At 33.2% G+C, this 16,343-nt stretch overlaps 1 protein-coding gene across 5 annotated transcripts in view; it reads right to left on the reverse strand.

Moving 5' to 3' along the window:
* The window catches only part of LOC142319404 (glutamyl aminopeptidase-like), a 102,493-nt gene that overhangs the window by 46,908 nt on the left and 39,242 nt on the right, over nucleotides 1-16,343 (reverse strand). For all 5 annotated transcript variants that reach the window (XM_075356652.1, XM_075356660.1, XM_075356670.1 and 2 more), the window contains 2 exons: nucleotides 12,497-12,758; nucleotides 1,537-1,707 (listed from right to left, as the gene is read on the reverse strand). In XM_075356652.1, the coding sequence (XP_075212767.1) occupies nucleotides 1,537-1,707; nucleotides 12,497-12,758 (433 nt within the window). The remainder of the gene's footprint in view (nucleotides 1-1,536; nucleotides 1,708-12,496; nucleotides 12,759-16,343) is intronic.

Consider the following 16,343-nt stretch of genomic DNA (forward strand, 5'->3'; position numbering starts at 1 on the left):
AACCCAGTGGAAAAAAAATGGCACCCAATTTAAATCTCTTTTTAAAATTTTGAGACACTCCTTATTAGTGGTAAATAAGTTGATAAACTGAACTCTTCTAAAACTATGCCAGCATCAACATTATATTCAATTTGGTGTTAACATTATGAAAAGAGTTTTTTCAGTTATACTAATCGATTCCCATTGAAGAGTATATTCCGAATAAAATATAATTTTCATTGTATTTAGGTCTGAAAAGTGTCGCATTTATTTTATAATTTTAACTTTTAGTTTGAAGTTTTGTTTTTAAATAAACTTTTGGTAGAATTATCTTTGATGATTATCAGTCATTAATAAATGAAACTGTATTACTGTTACAAAAGTTAATATCATTTAGTTAGTGATTGACTGGAATCAGTTTTAATGACTTATCCAGGACCAAGTCTGGTGATATAAAAAAACCTAGATCAGGTACCTTGTACTCTTTGACATATTTAATATATAATTGATATATGTTTGGCACTGATTGTAAAAGCTAGAAAAATAAGTGGGTTGTCTGTATGGGAGGGTCTTAATGTTATCTACATTAGGGTTATCTTGTAAGGTAGCTGTATCAACTAGAGTGACTCTACAATGAAATTTTGTTTGAATTTATATATAAAATAAGAATTACATAAATAATTAAGTAAAACTTGTAAATGAAATACAAAACTGGCTTTTTGAGTTATATGGTGTATAGACTTCTGAAAACTCAAAATTATTATTACATTTTTTAAAGCATGTTTTTACTATAGCATTGTATTTTAATTGTTATGGTTGTAGGATTTGCTGTTTTGATTAAGCTGGATTGAAAAAATTTAATTAACTTTTATTATTCTGTATTGAGGCAAATAAAAACTGTAGTCATATGAAGATTACAGAAAGATGCTCCTCTCATAATTTTACCTTATAAGTAGTCCACTTTACATCAAAAATAGGCTCTAATTTATTTGTAATTATACTGTAATTAAAAGATGAATATTATGAATTTTATAAATGTTTCTTATATTCTTGAATATGAAAAGGTTCATTTTATAGTTATAACCATGTAAAATAAGGTAAAGGATGTTGTGAAAAACTGTTAATTGAATCACATACAACCTGAATATTCTGCAGTATCTGAAACATGTTAAGATTCAAGCAACCTTGAAAAAGAGGGGTAGAAAATAAGCAAAAACACCAGTGGCCAAAACCACATTCAAGAATTTATAGATCACTAAAACTTAGGAAATCTGGGAGCAGTTCTCTTCATGCTTCTGACATATTTTAGTTGCTAATAAACTTAGCAGGTGATATTACTTAAGTAAATACTATTCTTCACTTGGCCAACTTCCATGATGGAACAGCTGCATCTCAGCTTTTCATTCAGAAGGTCCTGAATTTGAATCCTACTTATATACGGCATTTTTAATAACTATAAATTCTCCATTTATATATCCACATTCAAATTCAATCTTTTAAGGTGAATTAATCATAAAAAAATATCAAATCCAAATTAAAAAGATAAAAATACGTTACCCAAATTTCCAAACCACATATGAGCTAACTCATGGGCAATTGTGAAAGAAACATGTTTTTTGTTTAATATAGAACTGGTCCCTTCATTGTACAAAACACTAGTTTCTCTAAAAGTTATCAATCCCCAGTGTTCCATTGCACCAGAAACAAAATCAGGTATTGCTATTAAATCTGAAAATAAAAGTCAATTTATTTATCTGAATCAATTTTTAGTTTTTTTAATATAATTTTTACCTAACAACTAACAATAATTCTTCTTTTATAAAAAAAAAAAATATTAATTTTCTGTATAAATACCAAGACATAAATACTATGAACTTCAAAAAATAATCTATGTTCAATATCACAACTTCCATTTGATAGATTTATTAAGGTGGAATTATGACCTGAGAACATACTTTTACAAATTTCACTAAAATATAGTAATAAATTGTTGCAAGCTATATTCAAATGATTAATAATTAATTGAGTATTGTACTGTCTAGAAATCTGACAATTTTTCTTTTTTTTAAAAATTGTAATTGATTAAATAATATATATCATCTATTAAAAAGCTTTTGGACTGATAAGTTCAAATAAAGGTAGCACACTAGTTGCTAAATATAATAACAAAAAACATCACTATTGCATTTTAATCTGTAAATAGATTAAGTTAATCAAAGTGCCATTGCTTTGATTATCACTTCTCCTTCAGATTTCTGCTTTTAAATTTAAATTACACTTATTTAAATATTAATAACTCAAAAATACTTTGTTTAATATAAATAATCCAAAATTTGAATTAAATTTATTTAAAATTTCCGACATATGGAATTTTTTGTTTGGTCAATCAAAAATTTGTAACAAAATGTATGAAAACAGAAATAATTTTTTTTATCTAAGATTGACTAAGAAATAGATCAAACACACATTTTTACTTACATTTATAATTATCCACAACCTGTCTTGGAATCAATGTCCCAATTTAAATGAAACATGTTGCAATTAAAGGCAAATATCTTATATCTAATAATATTTTACATATACGTAAAGCTAACAAAGCAAATATAATATATAGGAATAAATAAATTCTGATGTAAAAAATGAAATAATGTAAGTTTAGAGTTAAATACTTTTATTTATAGTTGCATTAACATAGTAATTACCGACTTAATAATTACATAATCATAAATAATAAACAATAAACACCAAAAACAGGAAATAATAAACACAAACTAGAGAAAGAATAATAAATAGGTCATAAATATATTAACATCACAATAGTCATTTTACACTGCACATAAAGAACTCTGAAAGGGGATCTCACATAAGCAAAACTGCTAAATTACGTTCTTCATCCCACTATCAGAAAGAAACTGCAAAGAGCCTTCCAGTTTAGTAAGCACTTCACATCTGAACCCAAAGTCTAATTTTTGTCTAATAGATCTGAACATTGGGCAATCTATGAGCAAGTGGTTTACAGACCAATTTACATTGCACACCTCATAGTTCTGCTGAAGAGAGCCAAATATATAGGCATGGGTAAACCTAGTGTGTCCAATTCTCAGCCGAGTTAGGATGACTTGATCTTTTCTGTTGCTTGGGATAAAAGGTTTCTCAAACACATTCTTCCAGGTGCTATGTAAGGTCATGGGAGGACTTAACACCCAGAACTTATTCCACTGAGAATGTAGTTTATCACTGACTGTTTTTATGAAGTTGCTCCTGCATGTTAAATCTTCTCTGAGGTCATGTATTGCTGCTCTGTTGGCACCCTTATCAGCCTGTTCGTTCCCAAGGATGCTGCAATGGTCCAGGATCCATACCAATACCACTGTCTTATTTATTCTTGAGAGAGTATCATAAATTATTTGGACGATGGACACTCATAGAGTCTGTAATTACTAGGAACTGTCATCATTACAGGTTTCAATAACTCTCAAGGCAGAATAAATTGCATAGGCCTCGCAAAAGAATACAGAGGAGTAGGCATTAAGTTTATATAATATTTCGGTGTCAGGGAGTATAATTGACCAACTTTATCCGTCGGCCAAGACAGAGCCATCTGTATAGATGAGAGTGTACTCTTTGTACTTCTTGGTCATTTTGATAAATTGATCTCTGGCAGAATGGTAATGTGGGTTCCGTTTATAACTTGCAGATGGTAAGTATTCGATCTTTAGAGATGCGCACAACCAAGGAGTGCCGTATTCTATTTCCTTTCAAAGAATCTTTGGAATAGGCAGGTCTGGTTTCTGGAGATAGCCTAATCTGCAGATATGCCTGATGGAGATAGCCTGATAATTGCTGGGTAGCCTGGAGGTAATCTGAAGTTGAAAGACTGCGGTAAGGACTTCATTCCCTCAAATAGTAGAGTGTGAGCATGCCTAGTCATTTGTTGTGAGTAGTTGGCGAGACATTAGACTTGCTGATCACATACTTGATAGCCTGGTATATCCATCTGTAATGTAATAGGAGTTCATAGGATTCCGCCAATAAACTTGATATTGGGATAGTGGCAAATGCCCCTATTGATATGCAGATGCAGGTATTGTGCAAGAAGTCTAGTAGACCTTAAATTTTTTCTCTTGCAGAGTCGTATAGGATAGACCCATATTCTAGCTTTGAACAATGCTTCTATAAGTGTTCAATGATGTGTTTGTCAGCATCCCAGTTGCAAGATGATATGAGTTTAAGACATTAATTCTCTTTAGACATTCAGTGTACTTAATTTAGCTTGAGAAAGTCAACTTGCCATCAAAAGTCACACCTAGAAATTTATCTTATTTCTTCCATTTATCTCATCTTCACCTAAGTTTAATTTCACCATGTTCTTGTATCCATCTAGCTGTCTAGAGAAAACAATAAATCTTGATTTAGTTACCAACAATTTGAAATCACTACATTGCGCCCATCTTTGCACTGAGTTCAGCGAATTGTGCATTATTTCCCCAGTAGTTTCAATTCTTTGCCTCTACAGGTGATAGTGATATCATCAGTGAAGATACCTTTTCTAATTGGCAGAGTGATCACATCAGCTACCCCTTAATAGCCACCAAGAAGAGCATCACACTTAGGACAGATCCCTGAGGGACTCCATCTTTAATTTCAAAGACTTTTGGAAGTACCACATTGGCTCTAACATCATCACTTTGCTTAGGAAATTAGCCACAAAGTTCAACACATTTCTGTTAACACCATTCTGTAGTAAGACAACTATTATCCTTTTTCCCCAAACCATCTCATAGGCCTTTTCAATGTCTAAAGTCACTGCATGGAGGTGCGCCTTAGATGCAAATGCCTCACACCCATCTGTCTGTGTAGATACTACATGATCCATGGTAGATCTCTTTTCTCTGAATCCATATTGGTATTGGGAGAAGAATTTAATTCTTTCCAGATGCCATTTCAGTTGGTTATTTATTGTTTTCTCCATCACCTTGCAAAGGGTGCATGTTTCAGCAATTGGACAGTAGTTGTCTGCTAAAGTGATGTCACGATTGGGCTTAACTACAAGGATGACTACAGGCTCCCTCCAGATGTCTGGAAACACTCCTTCCTTCAAGATAGTGTTGAACAGGTGTAAGAGGTGGTGGAGACCTTTATCTGAGAGCTCTTGTATGAAGATATATAATATTCCATCAGGTCCAGGGCTAGAAGACTTTAAATTTGCAAGTACATCCTGTAATTTGCTTAAGGTTAGAGGGGCACTTAGCTCCTGGTTGCTGTAAGTATCCCGCTAAAGCATATCCTCTAAGCGGAATTCAAGGCTATTCTTAATCCTCAGAAAACTGTCATCAAGGTTTGAGTCGCTCGAATTCTGTGAAAATCTGTTGCCCAGAATGTTTGATATATTGTAAGGGTTGTGTATTACACGACCATTCTCCACCAGATCGTGTACATGATTGGACTTAAAAGTTTCCTTTGATTTTGTTGTTCCATACCTCCCTCATGGGAGTGTGGCTGTTAAGTGAAGCTAGTTAATTGCACTACACTTGGTTTGCTTTCTTTATATGTTCTCCTAGCCTTCAAGCAACATTTTCTGTATTCCACAAAAGTTACCTCCAATGCTGTTTGTACCTGTTGAATGCATTCTTTGATCCTTGAATTGCTAATTTGCATTCGTTGTTCCACCAAGGAATACATTTTTTATTGATGAACCCAGATGTTTTGGGTATACTGAGTTCAGCAGCATGTAATACATGATCCATAAAGTCCCTAACATATTCATTTACCTGTGTCCTGTCGCTTGTCAGATGTAAACTTCCAACGTCTTCAGAAATCAGTTCCTTAAATCTATTCCAATCAGCATGCTGCAATATCCATCTAGGGTTCACTCTTCTTGGAATATTGGTTACTTTACAGTGTTTAATTGCTATCTCAATAGGGAAATGGTCACTGTCATATAATTCCTGTAGACACCCATTCATAGAGGTGGGCTGATGAGGTGTCACATATAGTTGGGTCACCTCAGTTAGTTGAGTCACATATAGTTAGGTCAATGGCACAAGGTTCCATATCAACTGCTGAGGTGTGTATTTAGGAAAACAAGCTCCAGACTATCAAGAATTTCTTCCACTAACTTACACCTAATGTTCAACTTATTGCAGCCCCAGCTGATGCTGTGAGCATTAAAATGATACATCAGTAGAAACGGTTTGGACAATTGCCTAACTATGTCTGTTAGTTCCTCTACAGTAAACTCCCGACTGCTAGGGAGGTAGATATTACATATTGTAAATGTACCAGAAGTAATCATCAAAGTCACAGCCTCAAGTCTAGTATGTAGATGAATTTCTATATAGGATATTTGATCGCTGATGTAGATGGCCACACCACTGCTGGCGTGGGAAACATCCAATCTATTTTTGAGACAATGTATTAACTCTTCAGTACTGGATAATGGTTATCCTTAAAATTAGTCTTGAAGGCATATCAGAGTTGGACGAAGCCAATTAATAAGAAATTGCAAATTTTCTCTCTGGGGGTGAAACTCATTAATATTCCATTGTAGGATTTAGTCACGGATTTGGTGAATATTATCTGGGCATGGGAAATTCTTTGTTAGGACGACTACACACTTGGATCGGCCAGTTGGCTTTCGACGAGAGGTATGTCATTGCAATCCTCATCAGATATGCTCGTAACTTCGGCAACCTCCATTGACTCATTAGTCGAAACACTAATTTGTTTAATAGGCGCATAAACCTACTTTTAATACTCTTTTCCAGTATTTTCAAGTACGTTTCCCCAAAGCATATGTATGAGTTCCATCATACTAGACGTGTATTCTAGTGATAGCTCCAGTGTCGCTGATTTTCCCTTGCAGCTTTCCAGGAAGCTTTTGAAGTCAACAAAGTTCAAGACGTAGGGGTTATCTTTGGCTTGCAAGATTTCCATTATGGGATCTAGGCTCGCATCAAGTTTGTCATTATCCTCATTTAGCTTCTTTGATCTTATTTTACTGACAAGCCTCTTGGTTAGGAGGATTGCTCAGCGTTTCTGCTGCATTCCTGATGTCTCCCTGATGATTGTCAGAGATAGAATTAGTGGACAACACATTTTCTGAGCCTTACTTAATGCATCCAGAGGTTGGTAGAGGTTAGGAAAACCGGTCTCTGAATCCTGATGGTCTGTACTTCCTGAAGATGTTTCTAGATTGTAGGGGTTTCCCCCTTGTAAGTTACAATTTTTTACTACTTGCCCTGACTACTAACAGAGGAAGTAGGATACGGCATCGGCCAAGAGATATATTTAGTACTACAGGTCATTATAGGTTAGGTTCATGGAACTTGGTAACTTTATAATATCATCAGAATGAACGTATACCTGACGATGAAAACTCAGGACATGTTCATAACCCGCTTCTGGAACAACGACTAAGCTGCCTTGGACAGCCGATCCAAGGTGGATGTCGAAGCGTTTAAGTTCCTCCTCTAATATCTCATTTGGGATAACTGGGCACACATTAGATTTTAAATTTGATCAACAAAGGGCCAGTCTCCAGGAGGTGGTTGCCAACATTAACTTTACTATGTTTGTCGATGATCGATTTAACAAGATCACTATTTGCCAGGTACGTACTTGGTTCATGGAGATCTTAGATGCATATAAGATATTCTTGGAAGTGACTAATTTACCGGTGGCCACAATATAGGTACTGATTGGAATATCCCCTATGGAGTCTAGTACTATGGCTTGATTTTTATTGGGGTAAGTTAATTTTTGGGTTATGGTGGCATAACTCCCTGATTTCTTCATCTGTTTAGTAAGACGGGTGTCATTTCCTGAACGATTGGCTTTGCTTGATGGTTCATTATGATTATTCCAGATTGTCTGTAATCTGTTACCCTCAGGCATTTTCTCAGATACATTTTCACATACTGTTACTTGGTCGTTCATACTCATAACTATTCCCCTTTACTCAGAGGAAGTGGCTGAGTCTGAGTGTTTGTTTACGTTGCTCAGTTAGGCTGAGCGTCAAATTAGCTGAACTTAGTAGGTTATGTTGGGGTTAGCTAACTGTGTTACTCCAGCCGGCCTGCGTGGTGTGAGTGGTAGCGTCTCAGCCTTTCTTCCGGAGATCCTGAGTTCGAATCCTGGTCAGGCATTTTCATACATGCTACACAAATCATTCATTTCATCTTCTGAAGCAATGCCTAACGGTGGTTCAGGAGGTTAAAAAAAAATTGTATTAATCCAAATGTTCGTTATTTACACCCTAGCAGGCTATTTTAAAAATTTAATACTCACCAGCTCCAAGATCAGATTAAACACAAATAATGTCCCTCACCAAATTCACAATCAAGGATATACAATAAACACGTCACGGAAAAATTGATAGTTCTATTTATTTACTTACTTTATAGTTAGAAATATTATTAATAATGACTGCTCTTTAAATTATTTATAAATATGTAAAAAAAATTTGCTCTTAATATAAATTACAAATTTTTAAGGAACACTTAAATTATTACACTATCAGAGTGTTTTTATGAATTACACTGATAGACAAAAAAAAATTAATATTTCTCTATGATGTGTGATACATTTCTTGAATTGCTTTTTTGCGTACATTACAGATTTGCAAATTCAATTTTTCTATCAGCTTTAGTTTTAAATTAATTACACTTCATAAAAAATTAAGGGAAAATATATTTAAAATCTGATAAATTTATAATTTTGCGTGGCCATACCTGTGTTAGAATAATTTCGCTGATGCTTTTCTTTTATAAATATCCTCAGGCACATCCCAATTTAATGTCCAACAATAATTGGCTAGCATGTTAGTATTCCATTTCGCTTTATCGCGGCTTTCCATCACCAAAATGTTTTGGAAACATTCACCGTATTTGTTACTTACGTCTCTGAGGTTGTCTGGGAAAAATCCAGATGTGAGTGGAGGAAATATGTTTTCAAAGAGATATTACATCCCATAGTTAGAGGTTGATGAACAATATCATGGTAATTGTCGGATTTTTATTTGTTGAGAAATTTTTTCAAACGTCTTTTAATGAAGCCCAAGCTGCACTTTCTACATTATTTAACATTGAGTTAAAAACATCATCTTTGACCAACTATCTTGTTTGAGCACCAACAAATATTCCTTCTTTAACTTTTGCTGCACTTACATTCGGAAATTTCTGTCTGTTGTACAAAAATCCAGGACTGTCCTTCTTCACTGCTTTTACAAAATTTTTCATTGTCCCAGCTTAATATGGGAAGGGGTAAAAATATTTTGTTGGGTTCAACTAAGGACTCATGAACAATATTTTTCCCATTTGGAGTTAAGTTGTCTTATTTCTTCTGCTCTTTGGTAACATAATGTTTATCCCTAGCTCGGCTGTCCCATTCGCAAAGAAAACACATGTACTTAGTATAGCCTTACAGCATGCCTAACAAAATAGCAATAATTTTTTATTTTCACCATATGATTATAATCACCACATATGTTCCAGCTATGTTTTTTATAATTTATTTTTCAACAATGTCTTCCATCACATTGTATGTCTCTTTAAAATTAATACCATTAGCAGTAGGTATCGAAGGATATTTGTTACCGTTGTGTAGTAGAACCACTTTTAAATTATACTTGGACGAATCTAGGAAAAGGAGACAGTCCTCAGGTTTATGAACTTGTTCTGGTGCAACATAAGCTCATTAATATTTGTGCAATAAACCAAATTATTTTCATCAATAAAATACTGAGAAAGTTCTTTTTGTCGGCTTCGAAGGCCCAAAATTTTTGTATTTTTTTGAAGTAAATTACAACCTTGCAGTCTTGATCCTAATAGAGCAGCTTGATTTTTTGATAAATTTAAATCCTTAACCAACTCATTTATATCACCTTGTGATATAAGATGTAGCTTATTGGAAAATAATTCAAAATCAAAATCACTGTTGTCTTCTTCAGTACTGCCTGATTCTTCATCGCTGCTTTCGAAACATACAATAACAGGTGGCTCAGGAACTGGAATAATGTCACTGTGAGGTACAGGCTTGATTGCAGATTCCAATGAAGGATATTTTACAGTATGTTTAGATTTTTTAGAAATTCTAGACACAGTTGTCAAACAAAATTAATAATCAGTTACATGATCCTTTGGTTCACATAGGTATACCAAATGGCAAAACCTTCTGTGTACCTTTCAGCCATCCTCTTAAATATACAGAACAATTATATGAGGAGCCTAAGTCTTATCCTGATCACCAATTTTACACTGATAATACAAATGAAATGCTTTTTTAATTAAAAATGTAATGTTTTCTCTATTTGATTTTATGGTAAACTCACCTCATACATAACAAAAGGCATCCATATCATTTACACAATTTCGAGGCATTATGACACTGTACTGTTAACAAAATTAAGACAGCAATAAGACTGAACAAAATTAGTTCATTCCTAAATCCAGTGCTTTATACACAGCTGTGTTTTCAGCTACATGTTCTAACCTGCAGAGACATGATTAATCTTGTCTAAGAAGGCTCACTCTTTTAGTATTAGATATGATTTAATTCTTTGTCTCGTATTGTTTATTTGTAGCTTTATGTTAACAAAGTTACACAATAAAAAATGGGCTAACAAAATTCAATATAGGAGCTTAAAATGCTAACCATATGAGGTATGTTCAAAAAATATGTAGACTAAATTCATAAAACAAAATGTACTTTATTTAGAAGTTACTTGTCTGGGTCCCCTTCAAAGTACTCTCCTCCCTGATGCACACACTTATCCCAACGGTGTTTCCACTTTTGGAAACAGTCCTGGAACGATTTTTTTGTGATGTTTTTCAGTTCCTTCGTCGCATTTGCCTCAATCTTGGGAATTGTCTCAAATCTTCTTCCTTTCAAAGGTCTTTTGAGTTTGGGGAACAAGAAGAAGTCACAAGGAGCAAGGTCAGGTGCGTAGGGTGGGTAAGGAAGAACAGTGATCGAGTGTTTGGCCAAAAACTCACAAGTTTTGAGAGCTGAATGGGCTGGAGTGTTGTCATGATGACAAAACCAATGGTGCATCTTCAATTTTTCGGTCAAAATCTCGTAATATGATCCAACTGATATCCCACACTCTTCAGGAAGCTCTCTGATGGTCAGACGTCGATTTGCCTGAACCAGGGTGTTGATTTGGTCTAAGTGTGAGTTGTCAGTTGACGTGGAAGGATGTCCAGGACACTCATCTTCAATCGACTGATGACCATCGTTAAGACTTCCATGCCACTTAAAGCATGTCGCATACTTCATAGCAACATCGCTGTAAGCCGTCTTGAGCATATCAAAAGTTTCACTCGCAGATTTTTCGAGTTTAACACGAAATTTCACAGCAACTCTTTGCTCGTTCAAGTCACTTATTCTAAAATCTGCCAAATGAAACACACTTCACAAACAACCATGTAGCTAAACCAATAATGATATTTGCAATCAAATAGCTGCATTGTAATCCGCTGATCTGTACGAACATGGCGACGTGAAGCAGATTTGATTGGAACCAACTAGACCCGAGCAATTCAAACAGACTATATATTTCTTGAACAGACCTCATATGTTGAAAGATGAAAAAATCTTGTTAAAAAATTATGTTTATCAGTGTTATCAGTCTACAAATTCTTTGTCAATGCTTAATTATAGTAATTAAAATTATGAACAAATAAATGTAACAATTTTTCCTGTTTTAAATACAGAGAAATTTTTGAATTAAGTCAATAAATCTAATCTTATTTCATAGTTTGATATTCTTCTAAATCCATTTAATCTGGCAAGTAATCTTTGCTGTCTTTCAGACAGCATCAATACATAAATTAAGGTTAGAATGAAGTAGATGGTTGCCATAAATGGTTTGTAACTAATAAACAGTATCTTTCAACACTGTCATGAAGCATTGAAGAATATTTAAAATACTAGTTGAATAAACGAAGATATTGAATTCATTTCATAATGTTAATGTTAAATTAAAATTAATTGTATGTCAATGAAGCTTAAGCAGACATAATTAAAATTTCTATTTAATTTTATATTTTTTGTTCTTATATAAAAATTTATCGCTTTATCCTAATGCTCCTTTTTCCTGAGTTGGTCCCAAATAGACTATGATTTTTGGATGTAGACACAAAAAAGGAATGTATAGACAATGAATGTAAATTTAAAAAAAGCTGGGAGTAACATCATATTTGTACAACTTTACACTGAAATACATGAAACAAGAAAAAAAGAATAAAATATTCAATTTAACATATTGGTCATTATGAACATAACTGAAAATCAAATTTTAAAAGAGAATTTTTGGTTAATTTGAATGTTACATGCTTATTTAGTTCATAATATTGTTTTATTGCAATGTAATTTGCTCATTTTCATCTATTAATAAAACTTAGAAAAATATTAATTAATTAAATTAAGAAAAATATTAATTAATAACATAGTGGTAATTAAAAAAAGATTTTAATAAGTTAAAAATCTTTGAATTATTGATGAATAAATAACTTACCAAGTTTCGGAAGAGGATATTTAATACCAAAGTATTCAACATAATAATCAATTGTTTTGGCAGCTAAATCCAGAGCATATTGCATATTTTTTACCTGACCAGGTCTTGCATAAACTGTGACTGGAAATCCTTGTTTTGAGATAACTGGGTCAAGATGGTCAAAATCACAAATTATAAAACATGCCAGATAAGTTGACATTGGTACTGATTTTGCAAAGTGTACTGTAGTCAAACCAGCCTGTGGTTTGTCAGTTTCTTTTTCCTGAAAAAAAAAACAAAAAAACAGATATGAATACAATATATATATATATTTCATATTTTATAAATTTATTACACCATAAACAGACAATATTAAATTTATTACTACAATTAATATTTTTTCATTAACAATTTTCTTGAATTATTTAAATTATTTGAATATTAAATGTAAAGTTCTCAGTGAAACTATTTAAAGTTAGCAAATTCTTTTCCCAGAGAATTTCTAGGAAAATATTAAGGGCTCTGGGAAATTTATGTAAATGAAAACTATGCAAAAAATTTCCAGTGAAAAAAGTATGAATATATATGATGAAATGTAGATTTAATAAGATGTCTGGTCTTATCAGTCACAACTTTTTATCTCTTTAATGCTAATCCAATTGGTAATAAACTAGGTAGAGATTAAAAATTACAGAAAATTCTTTTCAAGATTTAAAAAAATCTTAATTTAGAAAAGAATTAGATCACTTTCAAATTACACAGAACTTGTGCTTCCTGATGGTCTTTCTTTAGCTAAGTATTCATTATCATCATTGTCATCAATGGAATTACCAATGGCACTGTTATTAATGATCCATCATTTTTTTAAATCATTTAAAAAATATAAATCACCCTTTGTAAACAATCTCATAAAAACAGGACATATATATTAAGAGTATCAATCACAAAATGTTCTTTCAACACGTAAATACTTTTTCCTTTTTTTTCAGCCTCTGAGACCACTGTTAGGTATTGTTTCAGAGGATGAGATGAAATGGCAATTTTTGCTTGCAACTATAAAATTGATGAACTGGAAAAATATTTTTAATGTACAAGAATAATACAGATGAGATACATTTGACTATGCTTGAATAGGGTTGCAACTTCAGATAGATGTGCCATCTTCAATACTGCTCCAGCCCTAGTTGTTCGAATAACTGTGCCTACTTGAAACTTCCAGCATTCAAAACTTATGTCACTGGATCAATAATATCTTCAATAAACACTTTGTTAATGTATTTAATTATATTTTTATTACATATACATTTTATTACAGATTTAGATATAACTAATTTATTTTATAATTATATTTGTAACTACATTTCTTTCATATATTGAGATTAATCAGTAGGTACATGTTCAATATTTATATTTGAAGTATTATATTTAAGTATTTATTTAGATTCATATTTTTAAGCCACATTTTAAATAGCATTGATTTAACCTTGAAGACATCTTTTATTGAACTTACTTTAATAACATTTTTAAAGAGAAAAAATTTACTTTAATAATTAAATGAAAAGTACTTTAACAATCGCATTATCAAGAAGAAATATATATACAGGTGATTCAAAGAAACGGGAAATTTTGAAAGTTGTGTTGGTAGCCGTGGGCGATTGGTACCACCCTCTCTAACCTAACTGCCATTTAGTTGTCATGGATCCTTGGAGTGGTGCGCAACATGCATTTGCTATCAAAGCGTTTTACAAAAACAATGACAGTGTGGAGGGAGCGCGTAGAGAATTTCGCCGTCATTTTAATCTGGGACGGCACGACCGTGTTCCATCAGCACATGGAAACTGGTTCGGCAATGAAAAAGAAACCTCCAGGCCGTGAGCGAACCGTCCGTACACCACAGAATGTTCAAGCTTTACAAGATGCTGTCACATGAAGTCCACATCGGTCAATCCGTCGTCTCTCAGCATCTTTACAATTATAGTGCATAGTTCAAGTGTTCGAAGAATGTTAGTGAAGGACTTGCAATACCATCCATACAAGTTGCAGATCGTCCAGGAACTGAAACCGAACGATGCAGTTGTGTGAGTACAATTCTGTAATGTAATGCTTCAGAAGATAAATAAATGATAACGAAGAGTTTGTTGACGAACTGTGGATGTCAGACGAAGCGCATTTCCACCTCAGTGGATTTGTTAACAAGCAAAATTTCAGATACTGGGCACAAGAAAATCCTACGCAACTACACCAGCGTCCGTTGCACAGCCAGAAAGTGACCGTGTGATGTGCTATGTCATCTTACGGTGTTATAGGCCCTTATTTTTTTGAGGATGACAACGGTCTTGCGATTACAGTGACTTCGGCTCGTTACGTAGCCATGCTTGAAACCTTTGTTTTAGAAAAACAAAAGAGATTTCCACCGATTCTTAACACAGCCTGGTTTCAACAAGACGGAGCAACGTCACATAGTGCACGAATATCGATGGCAGCTGTACGCCGATTGTTTGGACAACATGTCATTTCACGAAATTGTGACATTATATGGCCTCCCAGATCGCCTGATCTCTCAGCTTGCGATTACTTTTTGTGGGGTCACCTTAAAAGCAAAGTGTTCCACAGTAGACCTGCTACAACGGAAGAACTGAAGGCAAAGATCCGAGAAGCAATTGCGGAATTTCCAGTTGAGATGTTACGTCAAACCATGAACAATTTAACGAAGAGACTTCGTGAGTGTTTACGTAGTAGAAGAGGAGGTCACCTGGAAGATGTCATCTTTAAAAAATAAACTAAAATGTATGTATCCTAAAATGGCAACATTTGTACAATTACATGAAATAAAATTCATTATCTAAAAAAATTTTTTCATTAACGTTATTTAATTTTTTAAATATCCCGTTTCTTTGAATCAACCTGTATTATAAAACAGCTGTTGAACTAAACTTCATTAACATATTTTTATGCCAAACATAAATAAGAAGAAAAGAGTTCATAGTTCTCCACCGGTGAAAGAATGATATATTAGCTTTAAAAAGATGTCCTGGAATTGCAATTTCTATGTAATCTGAAAACAAGTCATTAAAATTTAAAAGAGTAATTTTTTTAAAGAGGTGTACTGTAGTATTAATTCATTCCTGATAGTGTGAAGGAAAGATGTTTACTAACAGTTTGGAATGAATATAAAAAAGATTAGCATCATGGGTCCGGATAGAATAATTTTCTAGAAGACTGTATGTATATTGTGTAATTATTTCATATTTATTAGGATTAAGGTAATCATCGGAATAGAATGTTTTATGTTCAGAGTGTGTTAACTTACTAATCATACACTACACTTAATAAGGAATTTTTGTTTTTTATATTAATTTCCACAGGTAAATCATTGCCATTCTGATGAGCTTTGGAGAAAAATGAATTAATTTTATTAAACAACTTGGCAAAATTTCAAATTTTTTAAAATTTCAAATTATTTTCACAAAATATATACAATCCAACAATTAAATGAGTTGACACACCTTATATTGCTCACACCATCTAGTTTGTAGGGTTATCCTACCATCTGAAATACGACATGGTCCCATATTAAGCATACAGCAAAAATGATGCCATGTGATTGTTGTTTGTAGTGGAAAATTATCACTATTTAAACATGTGGAATAGAGAGCGCTCAAATTTTGTCAAATTTAAAAAAATAAATTTGAAACTACACAGTTAAAGCAAGTGCATAGGAATTCATTTTATCTCTTGCCAAATTGGTGGTTTATTCAGTTCAACAATGCTACAGGAATCTTGGCAGATAAGGCTTCCTGGACATCTACTTATAATGAGAAATATGCTATAAAAGTAAAATAACAGATCTGAGATCATTGTGTCCCGT

Source organism: Lycorma delicatula, chromosome 1 (assembly GCF_047948215.1).
Source record: "Lycorma delicatula isolate Av1 chromosome 1, ASM4794821v1, whole genome shotgun sequence".
Taxonomy (NCBI): domain Eukaryota; kingdom Metazoa; phylum Arthropoda; class Insecta; order Hemiptera; family Fulgoridae; genus Lycorma; species Lycorma delicatula.